Genomic DNA, 25,848 nt, shown 5'->3' on the forward strand with positions numbered 1-25,848 from the left:
CCCACTCCGCTCGCGCTGGCAAGGAGAGCAGAAAGGCTACCATTTCTCCACGGTGTTTGGCTGGGATTTTTTTCTACAAGCTTTCTGTCTTGCTAGGTTGTCTCTTCCCTGCTTGTTTGGCTAATGCAAGCAAGCCTGCCCTGGGATTTATTTATTTATATATTTTTGGTTGTTTGTTTGCTTTGTGGTCTACTCCCATTGGCATTCCAAGTTCCTGGCTTCTCCAGCACCTGCTGTAGGCATAAACGGTAAAGAGAAAATCCGGGAGCTCCGCACCTTGTCATTCTTCAGCTCTCAAGCTCCCTAGTAGCCATCCCTCCTTGCCCCCGTCCCAGCCTTCCTGTGTTTGTTTTCTGTGTAATGATCAGAGCTTTAGCCAGTCATAGGCCACATGATGACACTGCGGGATTGTGGTCCCACAAGGTTATAATGGAGCTGAAACATTCCTGTGGTTCACTGATGTCATAGTTGTCTTGACACAAGGCGTTATTTATGAGTTTGTGGTAATGCTACGGTGTTATCACTGTATAAAACAATAACATGCAATTATGTACAGTACATAATAATAATAAATGATGATGCTACTGGTTCATGTATTTACTATAATGTGCTTTTTAAAAAAGATTTATTTATTTATTTGAAAGAGTTACACAGAGAGAGGAGAGAGAGAGGTCTTCCAACTGCTGGTTCACTCCCCAAATGGTTGCAATGGCCAGAGCTGAGCTGATCTGAAACTAGGAGCCAGGAGCTTCTTCCAGGTCTCCCATGTGGTTGCAGGGGCACAAGGACTTGGGCCATTTTCTACTGCTTTCACAAGCTACAGCAGAGAGCTGGATCGGAAGTAGAGCAGCCAGGACTCAAACTAGTGCCCACAGGTGTGCCACACAGCCAAGTACTTAGTCGGTTATACTGTTTAGATTTGTGTAAGTAAACTCTGTGATGTTTGCACATTAACAAAATCACCTATCAATGCACTTCTCAGAACATGTCCCTGTCATTTAGCAATGCATGGTTGTACTTGGCAGGGAGAAGTCTTTTCATTCCATCTTGGTTCTGCTGGTTTTCCTTAGTTCTTCTTCTTCTTCATTTTTTTTAGCATCTTAAAATGGAAGCTTGGAACCAGCGTTGTGGTGTGGTGGGTTAAGCCACTGTCCGAAATGCTGGCATCCTATACGGGCAATGGTTCGAGGTTCGATTCCCCACTGCTTCATTTCCAATCCAGCTCCCTGCTGATGTGCCCGAGGAAGCAGCTGAACATGGCTCAAGTGCTTGTGCCCCTGACACTCGTGTGGGAGACCCGGATGGAGTTCCAGGCTCCTGGCTACATCCTGGACCAGCCCTGGCCCTTGCTACCATCTGGGGAGTGAACCAGATGACAGATTTCTCTCTCTCTCCCCCCTCTGTAACTCTTTGAAATAAATAAATAAATAAATATGCTTTTAAAAGACGGAAGTTTAGATTCTTAATTCATCTTTCTTTTAAAATATTCAAGTTAATTTACCTATAAGTTTTTAAAATTATTTTTATTTCTTTGAAAGACAGAGTTACAGAGAAAGGTAGAGCCAGAGAGAGAGAGAGGTCTTCCATTCTGCTGGTTCACTCCCCAAATGACCGCAATGGCCAGAGCTGAGCTGATCCGAAGGCAGGAGCCAAGAGCTTTTTCCAGGTCTCCCATGTGAGTGCAGGGGCCCAAGGACTCGGGCCATCTTCTAATGCTTTTCCAAGCCATAGCAGAGAGCTGGATTGGAAAAGGAGCAGCCGGGATTCGAACCAGCACCCATATGGGATGCCAGCGCTTCAGGCTGGGGATTTGACCCACTTCGCCACAGCGCTGGCCCCAAACTATAAATTTTTGATTAGCACATAATATTTATATATTTTTATTGGGTACACTGCCATATTTCAACACATGTATAAAGTATAATCTGATTAAATCTGGTAATTAGCATTTGCATTTCCTTATCTAGCTTGAAATATTCCCTGATTTCCCTTGTGATTTTTTTTTCTTTGAATCATGAGTTAATCAGAAGTATGTTGTATGAGTTAAATACTGGGCATTTTCTAGATGTCTTATTACTATTGATTTCTAATTTAATACTGTTGTTGTAAAAGAATATATTTTGTATGATATTAATTCTTCTAAATTTATGATATTGACACTTGTTTTATGGCCCACCATATGGTTGGTCTTGATGAACATATATTAATTCTTCTAAAGTTATTAAGACTTGCTTTATGCTTTTTTATTAATACTTGCTTTATTTTTATAGCATATATTCTCTCTTTCTCTCTCTATATGTATATAAAGATTTATTTATTTATTTGAAAGGTAGAGTTACAGAGAGAACTTGCATCCCAAGCTTAACCTGCTATGCTACCACGCCAACCTCATCCTTCAGTTCTATTACCTTTACTGATCTTTTTTGGATTACTTGTTCTGCTGATCACTTAGAAGGATGTAAAGGCTCTCAGTGTGACTGTAGATTTGTTTACTTCTCCCTTCTGTTCTGCCCATTTTTAATTCAAGTATTTCAAAGCCCTGTTGTTAGTATATACACAGTAAGGATCGTGTGGCTTTTAGAGGAACTGACCTTTTCGTCATGGTCGGACACCTTCCTGCACCAGTACTCTCGGCTTTGGAGTCTACACTGTCGGATTTTAACACAGCCCTGCCTCCTTTCTTGTGCCGTGTACATTCTATGTTTCTACTCTTTTACTTTCAGCTTATTTTGTTTGTTTGTTTAAAGTGTGTTTCTTATAAAGAGCTTGCTTTTTCCATTTAAAAAATTGTGATATATATATACATATATCATACATTGCACCATTTTAACCACTTATGCTAGGCTGAATAATATTCCATTGCATGTATATGCCTCATTTTTTAAAAAGATTTATTTAGTTATTTGAAAGTCAGAGTTACACAAAGAGAGGAGAGAGAGAGAGAGAGAGAGGGTGAGAGAGAGAGGTCTTCCATCTTCTGGTTCACTCTCCAATTGGCCGTAACGGACGGAGCTGCACTGATCCGAAGCCAGGAGCCAGGAGCTTCTTCTGGGTCTCCCACATGGGTGCAGGGGCCCATGGACTTGGGCCATCTTCTACTGCTTTCCCAGGCCACAGCAGAGAGCTGGATTGGAAGTGGAGCAGCCGGGTCTCAAACTGGTGCCCATATGGCATGTTGGCGCTTCAGGCCAGGGCATTAACCTGCTGTGCCACAGCACCGGCCCCATATACCTCATTTTTGTTTATCCATTCATTCATGGAGGGACATCTGAGCTGTTTTCACCTTTTGGCCATTGTGAAGAGTGTTGCTGTGAACAGTGATGCACGGTTTGCATACATGTAATTTTAAGGCGAATAGTCTGCTAGATTTCAGTAGTGACGTGCATTCTCCTGTGGTTATCATTAATACTCTTCACCATGTATTTCCAGCTTTCTGCCTGCTGGAAGTGCACTAAGATTGCAACTTCTGGCTCTCTTGTGGTCCTATAGGGTCACATGACCAGTTTTGACCAATGAATAGTAAGAAACTTCCGCATCTGGACCAGAATATTTTATCGCTAGTGCAAATTCCCCCTACCACTGTAACTGTGACAACATTCAAGACATGGCTGACCTGTCTCCCTGGGTGCCAGAATGCGGAGACATGTAATAGAGACCACAGCTCAAAGATGGTATTTAGAGATGGGGCCTTTAAGGAAGTCATTGTAGTTAAATAAGGTCGTAAGGGTGGGTGCCCAACCTGATAGAGTTAGCATCCTTATTAGAAGATACAAGGTCATATGAGGACCTAGCTAGATGGCAGATGTTTTTAAGCCAGGAAAAGCCCTTCCCAGAAATGGAATTGGCTGGAACCTTGATCTAGGATTGCCTGCCTCCGAAACAAGTTCACTGCTGTTTAAGCTATCCAATCTACAGGAGCCTGACTGGCAGTAAGGACTTGACCTGGTTGTTAGAAGACACTGAGAGTTTAGGGTTACTTATTACCTTAGCATACCTGAGACTATCCTGATTGCCAGAACTCTCTGACGAAAGGGGATAAAAAGACTTATTGAAAACAAAGGGGCAGGTGCTGGCGTGGTGAATGGTGGCTCAAGGACTTCAGTTCCTGCCACCCTGTGGGAGATCTGGATGGAGCTCTGGGCTCCTGGCTGGCCTGGCCCAGTTCTGGTTGTTGCGGCCATTTGGAGAGTAAACCCGTGGATGCAAGATCTCTCTCTGTCTGTCATTCAAACAAATAAATAAATACATCTATAAAACAATAAAGAATCTGAAGCTGATCTGCTTATAAAGGCAACTTTAATATTTGTATAGCTGGGACTTACACACCTTGATTTGAATGACAATCCGATAGGAAGGCTTGAACAGTCTGGTAATATTCCAGAAAGGATAACAGTAAGTTTTATCAGATCTGAGTAACTAAAGAAACATTTACAAATAACCTTGACAGAAAATGAAGGGGAGGATTTTAAGATACAGCACAGGTGTAGAGTTGAGTCCTATTTCTCAAGATAGATTAGGATTTATGTTCTTTGCATCTGTGATCTAATGTCTGCAAGAACATTTTGGTTTTCTTTTAGCTTTCTAAATTGACTCACTATCCAACATGCTGATTTTCACAGCACCTGAGTAAATACACTTTTATGTTGAAAAATGATTTCTTTCCCAGCACCCTGCCTGCCCTGGGGCTATTAACATGTGCAGTATCTGCTGTGGCCGAGATTATCCAGCCAACACTGAAACAGAAATGGGATGAATGGAGACCAAGTACCTCAGGAATATGCAAAGATGAGGCACACGCTGGAAAAAAAATATTTTCCTACACATATCTGATAAAAGACAATTATCTAAAATATAGGAAGAACCCTTAAAACGCAACAATGCCAACTTAAAATGCACAAGAGATCAAAGATGACATATGAGGCCAGATGGCAAGCGAGCACATGAAAAGGCATTCAATGTCAAAAGTCCTTGTAAGTTAAAACAATGCAATTTCCTTACACCTATTGGGAGACTTAAAATCCAAAACACTGACAGCCCCAAACCCTGCAGTAGGGCGTGGAGCAACAGGAACTCTCATTCATTGTTGGTGGGAATGCCAAATGGTATAGACGCTTTGGAACTCAGTCTGGCAGTTTCTTACCAGACTAAACATACTCTTGATCCAGCAGTTGTGTGCCTAGAGGTTGACCCAAGTGAGTTGCAATCTGAGGCTCAGCTGTGACCTGGGTGATGGCTTCTGCAAGATCCTAATGGGTCCCACGCTGAAGGCAGCCGTTTCTCAGGATTCCTGCCATTGCATCAGGAGAGGCTAGGTTCTTCCCACAGTGCTGGGGTGGGATGAAGAGGAGGAGACAGGCGCACATCTGGCCGTGGGATGATTCATCAGTTCGCAGTGACCCCTTTGCGAAAAAGCCAGAGGAAAGGTGCACTCGGAGCTCTGTGGAGCACTCACCCTGTCGTGGCAGGGGAAGTGACAAAAGTGAAAAGAGACCCTGGGCCAAAGTTGCAGGTGCAGAGAAGTCATTCTGAGCAAGGAGCTGGATGCAGGAGTTCAAATTAAACAGAACAGCAAGGTGCCACAAAAGGAGACGCAAAACAGCAGGATGGGATTTGAAAGGGAAAAGTCAAGCTCTAACTCCCCCCCTCCCCAGATCGTAACTCAATTATAATTCAGACGCGCAGACATAAGATAAATAAGCTCTAGAGGCAGAGTCTCACATGGAAATGGAGAGGCAGTTTGCTCAGGAAACTCGTATTTCCTGCTCACTTTGTTTGCTTGGAAAACACAGGAGAGCTGACCATCTGGGGTAATTAATTCTAGGGTAAAAATGTCAGAACCTGGGTAAACAAAGATTAGCACCGAGATAACAAAAATAAAGAGGAACCAGGAGCTAAAAAAGAAACCAAGTTCGAGCAATTCAAAAGGATGGAATTCTGGGCACAGTCTAGAAGATTCCAGAGACAAACCTGTCGTAGCCTCAGTTAACTTTCTGAACCAGAGTCCCGGAAAGGCTCTGATTTTTTTTTTTTTTTAATATCTCGGGTTACAGCTTAATTTCTGTAAAACTTTTGCAAAACAAACGGAAAGATCTGCAAATCACATATTTAAAAAAAAAGACTACAAAAAAACCCTTTTCCCTTTAAAATTCTACAACTCAAAGCCACCAAATCTAAAAAGTTAAATGCACGAAGGTAACCGGCTCACCAGTGATTGAATCTGACCTTGGCTTGAATGCCCTGTCACATTAACGTCCAGAAAGTCCACAAAATAATGTGGAAGGAAGGCTGTCGGTGTTGGTGTGAGCGTCTCAGGTGCCTCTCCCGGCCCTGGCCTTCTCTCTGTGCTAACTCATCACATTCCGGTGCTTAATCTCAAAAAACCCAGCTGGTCACAGAACCTCAGAAACACCAGGCGAAAATGTTCCTCTTTCTCCCACAGCTGCAGAAACACAAAGCCACATCAGGATCTGCGAAAGCCGTGTGTGTGTGTGTGTGTGACGGGGACACGACAGTCACCAAAGCATTGATCTCGGAGCCCCCCATGTCTTCTCACTCTCTCCCAGCAGGGGACGGATGTGGGCGCTCAGGGCAGCCCAGGCCTGGGGGGATCCAGGAGAAGCAGGAAACAGAGCAGTATGAGATGACACTTCCGGTACAATGCACAGCAGGGGTGGAAAGAGAACTTCAGTATGAGCTGATTCCATCACCTCTTATTTCCCCTAAGCGACAATGGCAGTGCCTAGACTGGCTGACAGTCCGAGCTTCTTTCCACCATCCCACATCAAATGAGCGCAACCGAGAAAAAATTCATGTGCTTGGACCTGATGTCACCATACCTGAGCTGCACAGGGAGTTGGGACGCCATTGTGTCCCAGGTTGGACATTTTTATCCTGGGGATAACAGGGAGCTGGTTAGAAGCACTACCCTTGGACTTAGAATTTGAACTGTGGGGTAAATTAACTTTTTTGAGTTTCACTTCCCTCTCCATAAAAAAAATGGAAATTAAGTCTTTAAGTTACTTCATCTACTCAAACTCATTTCTCTAGCTCCAATCCACTTTGCAGGATGGTAAGGATTAAATAAGAAAACGCATTTAGTAGCGTGGAGTCAATAGTGTTAACTACTGTTCTGAGCAGCGTTTTACTTCCAGAAGATTCACCAGGCAAGGTGTCTCCTAACCAAGCAAGAAACATGGGCTGGGGGTTAGGGTAGAATTGCATTTAGTGTCACAAAGAGGTCAAGATGGATTGGGACTGAGACAGGGCCTTTGGTTTGAGTGACAATCGGGGGATTGCCCAGATGACCTTTGAGTGGGTAAAAAAAAAAAAAAAAAAGATACCATCAAGCATTTTTTTAAAGCTCTTTCACACAAGGGCTGGAATGCTTTGCTGGAGAACAAATGTCCTTGTCTCCGTGAACAGCTGTGGAGCATTTGAGGACACAACTAGTATTCCCATTGCACTTTGGAGGCCGGGGCTGGGGAGGAGAGCCTGTGCAGACCTCCTGGGAGCTGGCAAGGGCTGGACTCAACCTTGAAAGGTGAGCACGTCCTCATCCGAGGCACCAGGACCAGCCTGTGACGTGGCATGTAGCTGTGCATGGGAACAGGCAGAGAGGTTGTGGCACAAGGCACAGAGCCCTGCGCCACTGGTAGGAGCCAAGATGCAGGACCAAACCAGCACAGACCTGGAGGGGACTTGCCTGGCTGGCGGTTGTCCTGCCTACAGCTCCCCTTTTCTTGTTTCTTGGATGAGAAGACTTCTCCTCCTTTTGCTGGTCACTGTGGGTGGACTGGACTGTGCAAAAGCTCAAATTGGAGACAGAGTGGCAGCCTCCACCCTAAAATCACAGGGACACTCTTTCATAAATCTTACCACCGCTCTACGGAGTTGTGGCTATTATCATGCCCATTTTTAGGAATAACACTGGGGACTTGTTTGAGATTATATTTGTCTTTTTTTAAAACTTTTATTTAATACATATAAATTTCCAAAGCACAACTTTTGGATTATAGCGGCTTTTTCCCCCCATAACCTCCCTCCCACCCGGAACCATCCCATCTCCCACTCCCTCTCCCATCCCATTCACATCAAGATTCATTTTCAATTATCTTTATATACAGATTATGTGTCTATTTTCTATGAGGAGCCAAGCTTGAAGCTTATGGAATAAAAATGGTACAGGCTCCTTACTTCATTGTGAAAAAAAAAATCTTTAGCCCACTCCCCATTTTTTTTTCATAGAAAAATTGAGATCCAGAGAACTTGTGATAACAATTTCAGAGATTAGCCTTAAAAATGAAAACCTTTGTAATGAAGAGATTCTTGGAAAAATAACATTCCTTTCTCCTGTATACTGAGGATGGAGAGACATCTAGACAATTAGACTAGGCCTCATAGTCTAGTTGGACAAGTGATTAATATCTAAGGAATATCAGTTTGCTTCTCTTATGTAAAATGGGGCAGTTTGCATGTTTGTAACTGGTATCAAGTATTTTTTTCAAAACTTTGTCTCTGCAAGTGTTATTTCAACAGAGAGGTTTTTCTCAGTTTTTCAAAGCTTTACAGATTGTTGCCACACCTTACAAAAATTATGTCTAGGGGCCAACATCCCATACTGAAGTGCTAGTTTGAGTCCTGGCAACTCTGCTTCCAGCCAGCTCCTTGTTAATCCACTGGGCAGGCAGCAGAAAACGGCCCAAGTACTTGGGTCCCTTCCACCTATGTGGAAGACCCCAGTGGAGCTCTTAACTCCTGACTTCAGCCTGGCCCGGCCATCGCAGTTTGAGAAGTGAACCAGTGGATGGAAGATCTCTTTCTCCTTCTCTTGGTCACTCTGCCTTTCAAATCAATCAAATCTTAAAAACAAACAAAACCTCAGTAAATTGAATGTGTGTCATTTAAATTGACAGCCATGATCTAAGCCCAGTGTTCTTCCACTGCACCAAAGATGGGCATAATGGCACAACCAGCTGTTTGTTTGTTTGTTTGTTTTTCTTTTGCAATTAGGCTGCCTTTTTCTATTCCAGTTGCTACCCAGTGCAAATAAGAAATTTTTAGTAACAAGTCATCGGTTCACATTTTGTCCAAAACCATTTTTTCCATTTTCTACACGTTATGGACAATTCTTTCATTTAAAATATTTACAAACAGAAAAAGCTGTTCTTTTCACTATTGATTTGTAGATTCCCAACTCTGGCTGTTACAGGAGTTTGAGTTGTGAACTGCTCTCCGCCATAGCAGAGAGCTGGTTCGGACAGGACTAGAATTGGCACCCAAATGGGATGCCGACACCACAAATGGGATGCCGACACCACAAATGGAAGATTAACCTACTGTACCTCAGCGCTGGCCCCTCTCCTCACTATCTTAATAGCCTTTTTCTTTCTTTTTTTTTTTTTTCCAAAATTCTTTTTTTTTTTTTAATTTGAAAGACAGACTTACACACAGAGAGAAAGAGAAAGATCTTCTACCCTCTGGTTCACTCCTCAAATGGCTGCAATGGCCAGGGCTGGGCCAGGCCAAAGCCAGGAGCCCAGAACTTCAACTGGGTCTTCCATGTGGGTGCAGGGGCCCAAGCATTTGGGCCATCTTCTGCTGCCTTTCCAGGTGCATTAGTAGGGAGCTGGATCAGAAGTGGAGCAGCCGAGACTTGAATTGTTACTCATATGGGATGCTGGGATCACAGTCAGTGGCTTAACCCTCTGCGTCACAACACCAGGCCCTAGAATCATTTTTTGAAAAAATGTTTAGAAATCAGACTTCATTTTTTTTTTCCAGATGGACATCCAACCGATTTGGCACCAATTATTGAACACTTACCTTTCCATTGATGTGAAGTGTTACTTTCATTTTAAGTTCCTGATGATGTGTGTCTCTGTTTCTGGCTTTTTCACATTCTGACCACAGAGATGCATATGCATATATTCAGAGTGGCCTGGATGGTAGCCAATTATAGATTGCAAGCATGCACTGCTTCCATCATTTGCTGCCATGCATACATGCGGGCCCAGTATGGCCACATCTTCTGAGCTTGTACGAGGTGCTCAAGGTTGAGATTGTTATATGAAAGCTCTAGTTTTTAAAGTGATGAATTTAAAAAAAATTGTGTGGATAAAATGTTTTTGCAAGCTGAGAGCAGTCTATGGTGCACCTGTTGGTGACCACTATACAGATAATAAAATAGGATAATGTAGAGTAAGGCCAGACTGGTTCCAGGAATCCACCTCCAATTCTTGCCCACTGCCCATGTGGAGCCGAAGAGGAAGAATGAGGGAGTGGCTCCTGAAATCCTGGGCTATTTATGGCTGCCCCTTAGGAAAGCAAGCTGCATGGTGTCTCTTCTCACATCTCACCCAATGAGGTGACGGTGTGACGCCTGGCTTGCCAAGTGGCCAGGAGGTAGAAGGTTAGCCTGGGAGAGGGGACAGTGACATCCTCACGTCAAGTTAGACCTCCCAGTTCTTGCCAGACTGAGTTACAAAGGACAATGGATCGGAAGCAGAATGGAAAGTGGCATGCTGGCCAAGGATTCAGCAAGATTTTGGCCCCCTTTAACAAGATGGAAAATGACATCACATCCTGTCTAAAATAATGCAGCTTCCCTGGATACCCTCCAATGCTTCTTTTTTTTTTTTTTTTTTAATCTGAAAGGCAGACAAAGACAGAGACAGATCTTTCATCTGCTGGTGTGTTCCTCAAATGCCTGAAACAGCTGGGGTGGGAGATAGACAAGCCCAGACGTCAGTCTGGGTCTCCCACATAGGTGGCAGGGACCCAAGTGCTTACGCCATCACCTCAGGGTGCACATTAGCAGGAAACTGGAATCAGCAGTGGGGCCAGGACTTGATGTCAGGCGCTCTGATCTGGAGTGTGGACATCTCAAGTTGTATTTATTTATTTATTTTTTTTGACAGGCAGAGTGGACAGTGAGAGACAGAGAGAAAGGTCTTCCTTTTGCCGTTGGTTCACCCTCCAATGGCTACCGCAGCTGCCACGCTGCGGCCGGCGCACCACGCTGATCCGATGGCAGGAGCCCAGTGCTTCTCCTGGTCTTCCATGGGGTGCAGGGCCCAAGCACTTGGGCCATCCTCCACTGCACTCCCTGGCCACAGCAGAGAGCTGGCCTGGAAGAGGGGCAACCAGGACAGAATCCGGCGCCCCGACCGGGACTAGAACCTGGTGTGCCGGCGCCGCAAGGCGGAGGATTAGCCTAGTGAGCCGTGGCGCCCGCCTCAAGTTGTATCTTAACCACTGTACCAAAAGCCCACCAATTCTACCTCCAACACCAGTTAGTCAGAAAAGAAATAGCAAGCGACAGAGACCTCCAATCTCACGTGGACGATGTAAGCTGCTAGTGGCCATGGCGAGCCACACTGCAGACCCTCACCGTCCACACAGCAAGCCCTTTCACGTGCATCTTGTTGCTTGTGTCTCATGGCAACCCTGGGGTAGGGGTGGGGGCAGCATCAGGCCTTGCAGAAGGGCAATCAGATGGCTCTGGGGTATGCAGGAAGCTCTGTGTGGAAAATGAAGGACTGCAGGCCCTTTGTCCTTCCCTGTGCCCACCTTTGCAAAGTCGTTTATTCATTGAACTCACTGAACCCTCTCATGGGCCAGGCACTTTCTTTGACACCCTGGGCACAGCAGCACACAGGTCCTGGGTATTGCCTTCTCTTTGTCTGGCTCAGTCTTCCGTACGCCGAACCATGACCCAGACTGGACTTGCCTTATTCCTCTCCGGTTGCAATAGTGACCTCAGGCCAACTTTTGTGTTCTGCTCCCGAGATCTTGGTTGTTTCTCTAATTATTGGCCACTTCCTGGAATGCAGTGACTTGTGCCAGGAACATAACATGCTTTTTTTTTTTTTTTTTTTTAAATGCTTGAGGCATAGATACTTGTTAGACTCAGACACAAATTCCAGCCATGCCTTAATTCTGACCCACTTTTAAAATGTTTCAGGTGGGTCTCACAATTCCCTGTGCGTCCACTCCGACAGCAGGGATGGTACATACCCAGCAGTTCCTCTTGAAGAAGGAAATAGTGCCCAGCTGGGGAGGTGGCCAGTCTCTAGGGCATTGTGCATCAACTTCTTTTCTTCTCATTACTTTTCCTTCATCTACATCCTTTCTTCTAATGCGTCCACCTCTTGGTGCCTGTGTCTGAGAGGCAAGGATAACGGGATTTACGTAGGACAGTCCCACCAGCTCTCTACTTTTAAGACCATGCCGATTCTGGTTTTGAAGACAAACATATTCTTGTATTCTTGTGGAAGAGAAGAACTGTGTCTCCTAAAAAAACATGTGTTCGAGTTTAAACCCCTCGTACCTGTGAATACAACCTTACCTGGAAAAAGGTCTCTGTGGATGTAATAAGGTAGGCATCTTGAGATGAAATCATCCTTGATCAGGCTCCAACAACACGACTTTGGTGCCCAGTGCTGTCTGTATGGGAGACAGAAAAGAATGCTCATGGAGGCACAGATGTGAAGGCCATGTGAACGCAGAGGCAGATTGGACTTCTGCTGCTATAAGCCAAGAAATACCAAGGACTAGAACCCTGTGTGCCAGCGCTGCAAGGCGGAGGATTAGCCTAGTGAGCCACGGCGCTGGCCTGCTTTTCCCTTTTGAATAAGGCCTACGGTGGGCAACTCCACCTGAGCGTGCAGGCCCCACCCCTTTCCCCGGGGCCTCTGGTGACAGTTCTCAGAGAACCGCCTGATGCCCAGGACACCTGGCGGAGCACGCCCCAGCTCACTGTCCTCGTCCACGCCGGGTGTGTCTGCTGCAGTCTCAGCCCTTGCCTCTGGCCTCATCCAAAGGCGGCTTTCTAGCTGTCCTTCAGTAATGATGAGCTCCTCCTCTGTTTGCAAGGCAGCCACAGCTTCCTGGGGGCAAGCTTGAGGAGTATAGTCCAAGTCTGGCTTTACAACCAAACATTGCCTCGGTTGGACTTTGCTGCAAGGAAATGTCGGAGGCCTGATTCCTCAGCATCGAGGAACCACAGGCCTTCAGCCCAGTGATGTGAGTGGTTACTGCGCATCCAAGCGTTTACCATGCTCTGGATAGCATGGCTGGCTTGCTCCAGGGCGCTCAGGCCTTGACCAGGGTGGTACTTACCAGAGAGAATCTTTAGGTCTGGCCATACCTCACTGAGCTCATTAACCACCTGGTTTGTGAACTCTGCACCACTGCGGAGTCTAACACACTGCGCGTACTGAGAATTATGAAAATGTCCAACAAGACCCTGACCACTTCATGAGCCTGCTTGGTTTTTAGAGGCCATAAAATAATGAACTTGGTCAACTGGTCTTGGTTATACAAAATAAACTTGACTTCGCCATCTGCATTTGACAACGTGTCAAATATCTCGACTTGGCATCTGGAGTCCCTGTCCTTGGGTGCAAGGCCTCTCTTGGGCACCAGGTTCTCCTGGTGGCACTGTTTACACAGAGTCAGATATAACATGATGACTTCTTGGTGACATTTTCATATTTCTCATGTGTCCGCCCACCATGTCCAATATGGAGATGTGCATCATGAAGAATGTCAAACAACTCTTTTTTTTTTAAAAAAAGATTTATTTTATTTCATTTGAAAGATAGCGTTACAGAGAGAAGTAGAGACAGAGAGGTCTTCCATCTGCTGGTTCACTCCCCAGTTGGCCGCAACAGCCAGAGCTGTGCTGATCCGAAGCCAGGAGCCAGGAGCTTCCTCCAGGTCTCCCACATGGGTGCAGGGGCCCAAGGACCTGGGCCATCTTCTACTGCTTTCCCAGGTCATAGCAGAGATCTGGATTGGAAATGGAGTAGCTGGGACTCGAACCAGCACCCATATGGGATGCCAGCACTGCAGGCTTCGGCTTTACTCGCTACGTCACAACACCGGCCCCAGATTTATTTATTTGAAAGTCAGAGTTACACAGAAAGAAGGACACACACACACACACACACACACAGGTCTTCCAATCACTGGTGCACTGTCCAATTGGCCGCAATGGCCAGAGCTGAGCCAATCTGAAGCCAGGAGCCAGGAGCTTCCCCCAGGTCTCCCACATGGGTGCAAGGGCCCAAGCACTTGGGCCATCTTCTACTGCTTTCCCAGGTCATAGCAAAGAGATAGATCAGAAGTGGTGCAGCCGGGACTCAAACTAGCGCACATATAGGATGCCAGCACTGCAGGCAGTGACTTTACCCACTATGCCACAGTGCCAGCCACAGGGGATATTTTTAGGTCATGGTTTTCTCTCCCACAACTGTACACAGGATTAATAAATGAAGACTGAGACCATGTTCTCGTAACTGTCCACTATTTTGCCCCCATAGCAGTCTTTCTGGGAGGCTTCGAATTTTTGTTCAGATCTTCAAACACTGCTACCTTTTGAAACGACACTGGCTACTGCCACAAGGACTATTCCTGGGGCTTGGGCTAAAGAGCAGCTTCAGCAGCATTGGGAAGAGATGATGGGGATGGGGGGCACCGGGAGCAAAGGCACCTCAGTCTAAAACAGCCTGAATGTGACCCACATGAATAGTCTGCGATCCTATCCTGAGATGTCTGTAGGCTTGGCTTGTTTTGAAACAGCCTGAGCTGGAGCGCTTCATATTTCCTGAATGATGTGGATGGTCTAAGTGAGCCTGAACACCCCAAGGCTGGGAGTCACTTCAAGCTGGTGCAGGCTTGAAGACTCCCAATAGGGGCAGCAGGGTCTGCTCCCAGTCATGGATGTATGGTGCCTGTGTACACAGAGATCTGTCAGGAGACTCACCTGCTGAAAAGAGACACTCCACAGGAAGCCCCTGTGTCAATACTGGGGAATCCCTCAGGGAGAGAACCTGATATGCAGATGTCTCAAGCAGGATTCCACAGTTAGAATCCCAAGATACAAGATGGTGAGGAGGCCAGGGGAAGACTTCACAGGATGATGTCAGGATTCCAACATGCTTGAACCAAGATCCCTTGGATCCTGACCATCAGATGCAGAGCTGAAGGGCAGTGCTTCAGAGAAAGTTGGAAACTCTTTTTTTTTAGATTTTTTTTTTTTGACAGGCAGAGTGGACAGTGAGAGAGAGAGACAGAGAGAGAAAGGTCTTCCTTTTCCGTTGGTTCACCCTCCAATGGCTGCTGCAGCCAGTGCACTGCATTGATCCGAAGCCAGGAGCCAGGTGCTTCTCCTGGTCTCCCACGCAGGTGCAGGGCTCAAGGACCTGGGCCATCCTCCACTGCACTCCCGGGCCACAGCAGAGAGCTAGACTAGAAGAGGGGCAATCAGGACAGAATCCGGTGCCCCGACAGGGACTAGAACCCCGTGTGCCGGCACCCAAGGCGGAGGATTAGCCTAGTGAGCCGCGGCGCGGCCACTTTTTTTTTTTTTATAACTATATTTTTATATTGGAGGGGCATTGGGGAGCAGTGGGGGGAAAGCAGCCCCTAACTCTGGGCCCTAGTCAGTGGCAGCTTCTTGTTCCATAGGGTTAAGGAAGACTTTGAGGAAATAAAAGTTGTTTGGAAAACTCCAGGTGTAGTAGCTTTGCATGTTGTGATGGGCAGAGGGATGAAGTGTGGAGGCCCCTCACACCCTCCATCTGGCCTCAGACTATGTCCTGGAGCCCTGAGGGCGGAGAAAGCGCCACTTTCATTCTTGCTTCTTGGGGTTGCTGACGTAGTGATAGAGAACGACAAGCAGGAAGAGCAACACGCCAGAATGTTGGGGAAGATGGCGAGCTGCACGTCCGTGATCATCCTGCCCCGCCCGCCTCGGACCCTACACCGCCTCCACGCAGCGCAGAGGTAGGAGACCTGGACCGGAACTCCGTCGTGCCAGCTCCGGCCAAGCACGCCACTTGCGGCCCAAGATGGAAACTTTTAAGAGCTCTGAACAGGACTTCCAGGTACTGAAGGTCCCCATTAAAAGACCTTCAAATTCCTTTCCGCTGCATCACTTAATCATAGAATATTCCTGATTCTACTACACTACTGATAGTAGAACCACTGACAGCTTCCTTTTCAGAGGAAAAACAGAGAACCTATATTAAATGTATTGATAAGACACATCCAAATTAACAAATGTGAAGAACATGCATGGCAGATTTGAAGAAAATTGCATGTTTGCTAAATGTTCTTTAAGAATGGGTTCATCAAAAGGCTTCCATAGCCTTGGAAACTCATGACTGGAGCATAGGGAGATTACTGATGCCATAAACAGGAGTGTCAATTTGTAAAGTCAACAACAGGAGTCACTGTGCACTTACTCCTCATGTAGGATCTCTGTCCTTAATGTGCTGTACATTGTGATTTAATGCTATAACGAGTACTCAAACAGTATTTTTCACTTTGTGTTTCTATGTGGGTGCAAACTGTTGAAATCTTTACTTAATGTATACTAAACTGATATTCTGTATATATAGAAAATTGAAAATGAATCGTGATATGAATGGAAGGGGAGAGAGAGCGGGAAAGGGGAGGGTTGCAGGTGGGAGGGAAGTCATCGGGGATTGGGGGGAAGCCAATGTAGTCCATAAGCTGTACTTTGGAAATCTATATTCATTAAATAAAAGTTTAAAAAAAAATAAAGAGAATTGCAGTGGGAAAAAAAAAAAAGAATAGGTTCAAAGGGCCAGTGCTGTGGCGCAGTCGGGTAAGCCTCCACCTGCAGCGCCAGAATCCCATATGGGCCCCGGTTCAGGTCCCGGCTGTTCCTCTTCTGATCCAGCTCTCTGCTATGGCCTGGGAAAGCAGTTGAAGATGGCCCAAGTGCTTGGGCCCCTGCACCCACGTGGGAAACCTGGATCAGCTCTGCTCCAGCCATTGCGGCCATTTGGGGAGTGACGGAAAGGGTGGATGGAAGCCCTTTCTCTCTGTCTCTCCTTCTCTCTGTAACTCTGCCTCTCAAGTTAAAAAAAAGGGGGTGGGGTGGGGTGTTTCAAAATCCTCAGTGCAAACTGACACTTTAAAGAAGGTTCTGGAAAGTCCGCAGTAAAGAAACTGGCTTGTTTCATCAACCAGCACCATTTAATCCCCGACATGGGACTCTCTTTCCCAGGGAATACCTATTACCATGCCAGTCCCAGCAGTCCTCAGAAGAGACTTGAACCATAAGGTTTTCAGTGGAATTCAGGAAGAGTACCTTCCAGATTCCCCACTGATCCCAGTATGTCTCTGGCCACTACCTGAAGCCTTCAGGGGATGGACAAAAAGGCAAACCCTTATTTCTATTCCCTGAAAGAATGAGGACAGTCTGGAAATAATTTATAACTAAAACATGTAAAATCTCCTCTGCCTTAAATATGTGAGATGGTCCTTACTATGCCAGGAAATTCTACAGCACAGCCAAGGACCTACACTTGGCTAACAGATATTGGTTGGTTCATCCAGTAATTTTTTTTAAAAAAAGATTTATTTATTTATTTATTTCAAAGTCAGAGTTACAGAGAGAGAAGGAGAAGCAGAGAGAGAGAGAGAGAGAGAGAGGGAGAGAGAGAGAGAGAGGTCTTCCATCTGCTGGTTCATTTCCCAAGTGGCTGCAAAGGTCGGAGCTGGGCCGATCCGAAGCCAGGAGCCAGGAGAAGCCTTCTGGGTCTCCCACGTGGGTGCAGGGGCCCAAGGACTTGGGCCATCTTCCACTGCTTTCTCAGGACATAGCAGAGAGCTGGATCGGAAGTGGAGCAGCTGGGACTCAAACCAGCACTCATATGGGATGCTGGTACTGCAGGTGGTGGCTTTGCCTGCTAAGCCACAGTGCCAGCTCCCACTCAGTAATTTTAATTTGAAGGATTGTGTTCTGTAGTACTGGTTAAATGATCAGGGAAAACTAGCAACATCTGGAAAGCCACCTCACTCCCTTTCCCACCCACCGGTCTTTGCTTCTGCTGTTCCCAACCTGGAATGTCTTTCCACTGATATTCCAAATGACAGGCAGCTCAAATCAGCCTCCTTCCATAGGTATTCAGTAACCCCAGCTGATTATCATCTCTCTCTGAACAGCTTGTACCCCTCCCTGGAGCGCTTGGTTTGCCATTGGTAGTAGACTGGCTCAGGTGCATTCAACCTAGAAGGCAGAGGCTGAGGCTTCTACCTCCTTGTGTCCCTCTAAGGGCCGACAAGTACAGAACTGAGCACGAAAGAGGTCTACAGTGCATCTGTCAAACACGTTGCGTGCAGGTAACCATTAGCGAGGCAGCGCGGTGGTTTGGTTGAGCCTACGCTTGGGGGAATTCAACATCTGATTCTACCATTTGCAGTGTGGCTAAGGCAGTTACTGAGGCTTTATTTTCCTCATGCGTAAAATGGGTGAGAAAACCAGTGTCCATCACAACGGATTGCCATGGAGATCCAACGGTAATGCACACAGCACCTAAGTAGTGTCCTACACCTTCCACGCCATTCAGGAACTACCGCTGGTTTCTGAAGCCGAGGTTCAAGCATCACCTCCTTGGGGCGGCTTTCCTTCCTCGGCTTTTACAGACTTGGCTGCCACCGCCAGGTTCCACCCCGGTCTGGCTCACTGATCGTTGCCCCAACCCAACCGGCGGAGGGCGGCCGGCTCAAGACCAAATGAATGAAGAACCAGGCGCGGGTGCAGGAAAGGGCTGGACGCCGCGAACCCTGTCTTGCAAGAGCTTAGGGAAAGCAGGGAAAGTTAAAAAGGCATGCGGGCGGTATTAGGTTAGCATTCCCACCACACCCGCCCAAGTTCAGCAGCCCAACGCCGCAGCCACGCCTCCCGCCCTCCGCTCTGCCGGAAGCCGGGGTGCGCCGGCCGGAAGTCCCGCCCCTTCCGAGACCGCCACCGGCGTGAGGAAGACTCCTGTCTGTGGAATTAGGATTTGGATTCTCGCTCCGGCCGTGCCCAGCCTGGAACGCTTGGTGCCGTCAAGATACTTTGGCCAGGTCCCCACATGGCTGCCTCAGGCACCCCGCGGGTCAGCAGCCGGACACTCACGCCATTCTTCATCCTGACAGGATTTGCATTTCTGAGAAAACTTTTTTTTTTTTTAATTATTTGAAAGCTAAGAGCTCCCATCCGCTGGGCCACTCCCTGGGTGGCAAGGGCTGGGGCTGGGCCAGGCGGAAGCCCGGAGCTTCATCCGGGACATCTGCTGCTGCTTAGCCAGGCCATTAGGAGACGCGGGAACCACCCGGTGTCTATGAAGTGATGGGCAGTCGCAGGCTGTGGCTTTACTCCCTACACCACAAGGCGAAGATTTGCCGACTTTGTCTAATGACACGCACCCAGAGCACAAGGCCGTAGAACCCCAGAAGTCTTCCTAGACCTAGAGCTTGACGCTACAGCAGTCAGTCGGCTCTTTGTCTAAGCAAGGTTTCTAACCAACGGCAATATAACCTCTCAGGCAATCAGAGTACGCTGTGTCCACACAGTAGCCAATTGGAGAAAGGAAGAGACAAGTCAAGCAGTGTTCCCAACAAGCTTCTCAGGTAGGCTTCCTCAACCAGACCGCCGCCCCCCCCCCCCCCCAGCTGTTACCTGAGAACACCCCTGCCTGCTTACAGGACTCACTCACCAGTCTTGATTTCAGAAAATGGTTAGGAAACAATGCACCTCTCAGTTTTCTTGAACAACTGATGTGTGAATGGAGAAGGCCAACTCTACTTATATAGTATTTTTCATTAACGGCATTAAGCCAAAAACAGGGGTGGTCTACTGTCAAATCAAATGTCACCCAAACTTCACTTTCCAAACCCAAAGTCTGATGGAGAGTAAGACCCTGACACACTGAAAACTTGGTAGCAACCAAAGCACCAGACAGAAAACAAAGGATCTTCGTTTCAGTTTTTAATGAAAGTTGCATATATAAGATGACTTTATTCTTGCATCTTCTCAATAGTTTCTTCCTTGTATTTGCCCTTCTCCTTTCCTACTTGACGAGACTTGGCTTTCCGTTCCAGGATCTTTTTGCGGTCTTTGTCCAGCTTTAGCCTAGTGATAACCACCTGCAGAGAAACAAAACACAAAAGGCCCAACACTCAATCTCATGTCCAAAACTCAGGGCAGTACCTGCCTGCACCTGAAATGGTCATAAAAACCAAACCCGGCTTGCGTGTTCTAACCAGCGAGGGACAAAGGTATGCAGTATCTACTCATGATTCTCCTCACAGCCTCTTCTGTACTTTTTTTGCTGCACATTTTATCAACTACTCCACTCCTCCTCTCATAAACCAAGCCACTTACAAACACAAATCCTACACCAATTTTACAGCGGTGAGACCGCAAATTAAATGAAGTCTCCAAACCTTCAGGGACATTACAGTGTGGATCTTACTTCAACAGATCTAATCTAATCCCAAAGGAACCCAGGCTGATGGAGGCAGGCAATGAAAGGTGGAAGAGGGCACTAAACCAGGTGCTGCAAATACAGCGCGGCCACCCAAATCTCTCTGTTAACGGAGCTCATATGCTGCTACTGGGAGACAGAAATAAGTGACCATACATCATTTTACCACAGAAAAAAGTAGGGGGAGTGTGCGTGTAGCCTTCTGGTTACGATGTCTGGCATTTTGCACTGAGGGACTGGGGTTTGATTCCAATACAGAACCTGGGAGGTGATGGTAAGGGCTCAAATAAGTGGGACAGCCACACTGTGTTCCCAGCTGTTGGCTTCAGCCTGGCCCAGCCCCCACCGTGCTGGGCACTTGGGGGAGTGAAGGGGATGGAAGCTGTTTCTTATGAAAGAAACAAATGGCAAATGTGGGGAGGCTGAGCAGAGTGCCTAGGCAAGGCCTACTGATTAAGGTGCATTTGAACAGAGGTCTGAAGAGATGACACATCTAAGTCTATCAAGGTCCTCAAACCTGAGTGCATCAACTGCAGGACTTGTTAAAGAGGTCCTCGGGTCCTAACTCTCAATTCTGCCTCATTAGACCTGGAAACCTAGAAATTCCAGTTTCATCAAGTTGCCAGGTGATGCCACTAAGCAGGGAAACACTGAGTCATAGGGCAGTAAAGAAAGCAACAGACTAGAACATGTACACTCGAAAGATGCTGTAAACAAGTGGCTGGTAAGGGGACAAGTGAGGTCTTACAAGCTACTCTGATGTAACAAGCGGACAGCATTTTAGACAGAATCTAACAGCAGTCAGCAGATGTAGGGGGCATATAGATAATCACAAATGACACTTGGTCTGATCAACTAGGAGGAAAGTACACACAGTGATAGTGGAATATTCTGAGGTGGTTTCAATGGCAAAATCAGGAGTTTGAATGCCACAGGCTTAAGAGACTGACGAAACATCTAAACTGAAATGGGCAACTAGATACTGAGTTTGGAATTCGGGGGAAGATATCTGGGCTGCAACTATGAGCTTCTAAATTATCTAAAGTCCCAAGACCAGAATGAGAAATGAAGAGGACTACTGAACCAACTCAGAGATCAACTGTGTCACCTGGGCTAGTAGGTACAAAAAGACCAGGACCGAAGCGGCCACTAGCTTGGTGATGCTAACAGCTGATCTAGTGATGGAGAGCAAAAATGATTGGAGGTGCTCTCTGCTGTGGCCTGGGAAGGCAGTAGAAGATGGCCCAAGTGCTTGGGCCCCTGTACCCATGTGGGAGACCTAGAGGAAGCTCCTGGCTTCGGATCGGCGCAGCTCTGGCCATTGCGGCCGTCTGGGAAGTGAACCAGCGGATGGGGATGGAAGACCTCTCTCTCTCTGCCTCTCCTTCTCTCTTTGTGTAACTCTTTCAAATAAATAAAATAGATCTTAAAAAAAAAATTAAATCTTTGCCCTTAAGAGGTAAATATTGAAGTAATGAGAGGGCACTTGCAAATTACTGCTGCGGGTGGGGTGGGTGGGACGGCAGCAAAACAAAAAAACCAAACACATCAATATGGCAGAATTTTGATAGAGAATTCTAGGTAAAAAACATTTGTAGGTGCTTTGCTCTACTACCTTTTGATTTTTATTTAAAATTACACTTACAGCACCAATGTTAAGATCTCAAAAAACAAATAACCCCCTCAAAAGCTTCCAGTATTTCAACACTCATCACTATGCATTAGCTGTTAGCTTTAGGGAGAATTCACATAAAAACCCATGGAAGGCCCGCGCTGCGGCTCACTAGGCTAATCCTCCGCCTTGTGGTGCCGGCACACCGGGTTCTAGTCCCGGTCGCCCCTCTTCCAGGCCAGCTCTCTGCTGTCACCAGGGAGTGCAGTGGAGGATGGCCCAAGTGCTTGGGCCCTGCACCCCATGGGAGACCAGGATAAGTACCTGGCCCCTGCTATCAGATCAGCGTGGTGCGCCGGCCGCAGCACGCCGGCCATTGAAGGGTGAACCAATGGCAAAGGAAGACCTTTCTCTCTGTCTCTCTCTCTCACTGTCCACTCTGTCAAAAAACAAAACCATGGAAAGCATCTGCTGGATGGGAATTAGACCAATTTTCCATGTTGGCTTAGATGCAATAACCACCCCTGGTCGACTTCAGAGCCGCAGGGTCTCTCCCTGTATATAAATGGTCCCCTACCTACTTCACAGGGCTGTAATGCACCCTTAATGTTTCACTCTGATACACAAAAACGAACAGCGCTAAGGCTCCAATTCACCTAATAATGATCTTATTTTTAAATTTTAGGATCTATAAATTGCTAAGGCTGTTCATCTGCCAGGTTTCCCATAGTTTTTGGAAAAAGATACATTAAATATACAAACAGAGCAACTGTTAAAGACACTTTGGTTTCAGAAACATTTTAAGTAGTATTTGAATTTTCAAAACAAATACAGAATTTGCTTTACAAGATTCCCAGCACATCTAAAATCAGGGACTGTTTCCCTGCGACTGTCTGTAAACAAGCAGTCACACCTGCTAATAACTGTGCTCACTTCCTTCTGTTTCAAGCGTTCTCAGAACACCCACCTTGCTGGGGTGAATGCCCACATGGACAGTTGTGCCATTGGCCTTTTCTCGCTGCACCCGCTCAATGTAGATGACGTATTTCTTCCTGTAAACCTGGACTACTTTGCCAATTTGCTGACCCTTGTAGTGTCCTCGCACAACCTGAAATTCAAAAATAGCAGGAATAAGCAGATAAAAACAAGATCATCATTACAAGGGAAATAGTGAATTAAATCTCTAAGAGCTTTCAATTTTGAACGACTTAATGACATTAAGATTCTAGCTCCCTGGTTTTAGCTAAACCATGCCCCCAGGTGTCTACAGAGAGGGACAGTGCATCCCTACAGCTGACAGCTACCAGCAGGGGGAGGCTTATTTAAAGGATGAAAAGAAGCCACCACTTTGGGTTTCTGTAGGAAGTTAACAAGGACCTTGTTATTTTGTCTCAAAAGCAGAACTGGCCTCAAGTCTAATTCACAACCTAGTTAAGTGCCCACTTCAATGCCAGGCAAGAGTGGACTCCAACAAACACACAAGTGAACAAACCAATTCTTTCGCAAAGGTGAGCAGTTTGCTATCCAGGAGTCCTAGCCATCACTCGGCTTGTTAGAACCAACCCAAAGTGCTTCTGAACACGTTTCCTTCCAGTTCCTGACCTCCTTATATTGCTACATCCTGAAAACAAAACACTCAATTGCTTCCAAGGTCTACTGGAGATGTGAGTAGCTGTGACAAATCTTTAATGGAACTATGGTGTTCCATTAAAGAGATTCTGAGTCTAGATTCTTAGCAACTTTTCGGGCCCTCAAATGCCTTTACAATGATCCAACATACTGAGAAAAGGCTAATTCCCAAGGAACCTTCTGCTGGTGCGTTTGGATAATTTGCCTCTTTTATTATGACTGGAGCTGATGCTTGAGAAAACGGATTTTCACCCAATAAAAAGGGAACTGAAAAGCAACGTGTTTTTGGCTCGACTCATCCTGAAATCCGCCCGGACAGCAGGAATACATACTTGCACTTCATCATCCTTTCGGATAGGCATGGATCGCACGTTGTACTTCTGTCTCAGCTCTTTGGAAAGGGGAGAAGACATAATCTTCCGGCGAATGTGGGAAGGGGCATTGAAATGCCTTTTCCGGTTCTTGCTCCGATCAGAAGTCACAAAGGGATTGAACTTCATTTTGGCTGTGTGAAGAATTAAGAACCTCCAATGACTAAAACCTCACACGCTTCCCAAACAGCAGCAACAACTTCCCCCTAAAAACTCAGACCACAGACATCAGTTACACCAGAGAGCTGAACGGCCGGTCGACTAAAGGCTCAATAGAAACAACGCTCCACTGGGGTATTTTCTATATGTCCCTGGGGGAGAGAGAGCGCCCCATTAACACAGCTGCTTTAATCACTAAACTTTCTGTCTACATCCCCCCAAACTCTTTATATTAGATGACCGACAACTCCATTTTTCAACTGTAACATCAGGTTTTGGAAGGACCAAAGTTCACCTTCGAGAGACTTGAGTGTGAACACCTGGCGCCCCCCAAATCACCCTGCCCCCACCTGGAAATCCTGCACAGATCGCAGGTCCCAAAGACCCTCCTAGAGGCGAGCGCGGCCTGCGGTTGTGCGTGGACTTCACTGCCAACAGTTATCTAGGAAACTTCAATTCCTAGACTTCCTCCGCTCCTGCTCCGCTTTCCGAGTCCCCAAATCCCCTGTCCCCCTCCCCTTCGCCTTCTGTGGTCCCTGAGCTAAGCATCAAACAGAAGCCACCCCAAACCCCCTCCCTGGCTGCTGTGCGGCTGGTGGGAGAGTCTCGGGGCCCCCGAATCCGAGAGCCAACGCGCCCACGAACGGATGAGCGTGGATTGCAATCGCCTCCCAGGGAAACCCTCACCAGCTGCCGCTCCGGCGATGGCCACCAAAGGGAAAAGGTTTACACGATACTTCCGGTTCTGTAAGTTTCCGAGCGATCTCGCGAGATTGATGTCTCGGCGAGAGAGGGGCGCGGAGTCGAAAGAAAACTGGGAGAAGTGGATGTCTAGTGTCACCTAGCGGCTCGGAGGGAAACTGCAAGGGACTGTGAAACCCTCCTCCAGGTCTCCCTTCCAAGGCCGGGTTGCTGTTGACTTCCGGGGCGAGTGACGAAGGAGCGGGCGGCCCCAGGGGACCCCGTCCCTGCACTCCTGGTTGCACGGCGGCTGGCGCCCTCTTAGCCTGGCAAGGACAGGCCTTACCTCTGGCCACCAGGTGACGCTGGGACCCCGGCCGACCGGTCACCTGGGCTCCCTGGTCCCCGCCCAGGCCAATGACGTGGGTGTGTAAACGTGCAGGTCCTTTAGTTAGCTCCAGCCGGGCGCCCCGCCGCCCCCACGCCCAAGGCTGGAGCCCCTGATCGCCCCCAGCCCACTTCGTAGAAGCGGGTCTGAAGCAGCGTTGCTGTCCCACTCCTGGGTGATGCCGAGAGTGGCGGCGCTGACTTGGGAGGAGCCGGACGGCCCCTGTCCGGACGTTCTGCCCCTCGTGGTTCAGCTCCGGATCTGTGGGAGGCGGGGAAGGGGTGCGCCCCCGCGCACAGGGACGCTGCGGTGGGCTGCAGTAGGGCGAGCCGGCGGCGTCGCGGCTAGGGCGTGGTTTCTCTGGAATGAATGGTGTCCTAATGACAGAAGACACACGTTTCGTAATAGGGCACCGAGACGCAATGAGCTAGCCGAGTGCTAGGGACACCCTTCTGTGTGTTTTACATCATCCACTCCTAGGATTCCCAAAATAGCCCTATTGATGCTGCTATTATTGTCCTCATGTTACACCTGGAGCTGCTGAGTCACCGAGAGGTGTGACACTTGTGCAAGGTCGCAGGGCGCCTGTGCAGGGTGGCTCCCCAGCCCCTTCCGGCAACTCCCTCTATGGCCCCACATCGTAGGAGCCCACTGGGTTAAGTCAAAGAAACAGTATCCTTGAGGGCCCAGAGTCCTGTCTGTGGAGAATAGGAATTT

The 25,848-nt window shown here is 47.3% G+C and overlaps 1 protein-coding gene and 1 pseudogene across 3 annotated transcripts; both read right to left on the minus strand.

Annotated features, from left to right (window-relative positions):
• Positions 1 to 15,320: 15,320 nt before the first annotated feature.
• On the minus strand, positions 15,321 to 15,838 carry LOC108178510 (dolichyl-diphosphooligosaccharide--protein glycosyltransferase subunit 4-like; annotated as a pseudogene). The gene has a single exon (XR_016224281.1). The product of XR_016224281.1 is annotated as a dolichyl-diphosphooligosaccharide--protein glycosyltransferase subunit 4-like (transcript).
• Positions 15,839 to 19,779: 3,941 nt separating this feature from the next.
• On the minus strand, positions 19,780 to 24,786 carry RPL26 (ribosomal protein L26). Of its 2 annotated transcripts, none has more exons than XM_002719000.6 (4): positions 24,750 to 24,786; positions 23,865 to 24,037; positions 22,871 to 23,011; positions 19,780 to 19,950 (listed from the first exon to the last, which is right to left on the minus strand). In XM_002719000.6, exons 2-4 carry the CDS (start codon positions 24,030 to 24,032, stop codon positions 19,822 to 19,824), a joined length of 438 nt encoding a protein of 145 aa, XP_002719046.1. In that variant the 5' UTR covers positions 24,033 to 24,037; positions 24,750 to 24,786; the 3' UTR covers positions 19,780 to 19,821. The 2 variants fall into 2 exon arrangements, with proteins under 2 accessions (XP_002719046.1, XP_051681154.1); XM_051825194.3 differs by having other exon boundaries at positions 24,413 to 24,786.
• Positions 24,787 to 25,848: the final 1,062 nt, after the last annotated feature.

The sequence above is a fragment of the Oryctolagus cuniculus genome, chromosome 17 (assembly GCF_051225735.1).
Source record: "Oryctolagus cuniculus isolate XC-2025 breed Fujian yellow rabbit chromosome 17, ASM5122573v1, whole genome shotgun sequence".
NCBI classification, from domain to species: Eukaryota; Metazoa; Chordata; class Mammalia; order Lagomorpha; family Leporidae; genus Oryctolagus; species Oryctolagus cuniculus.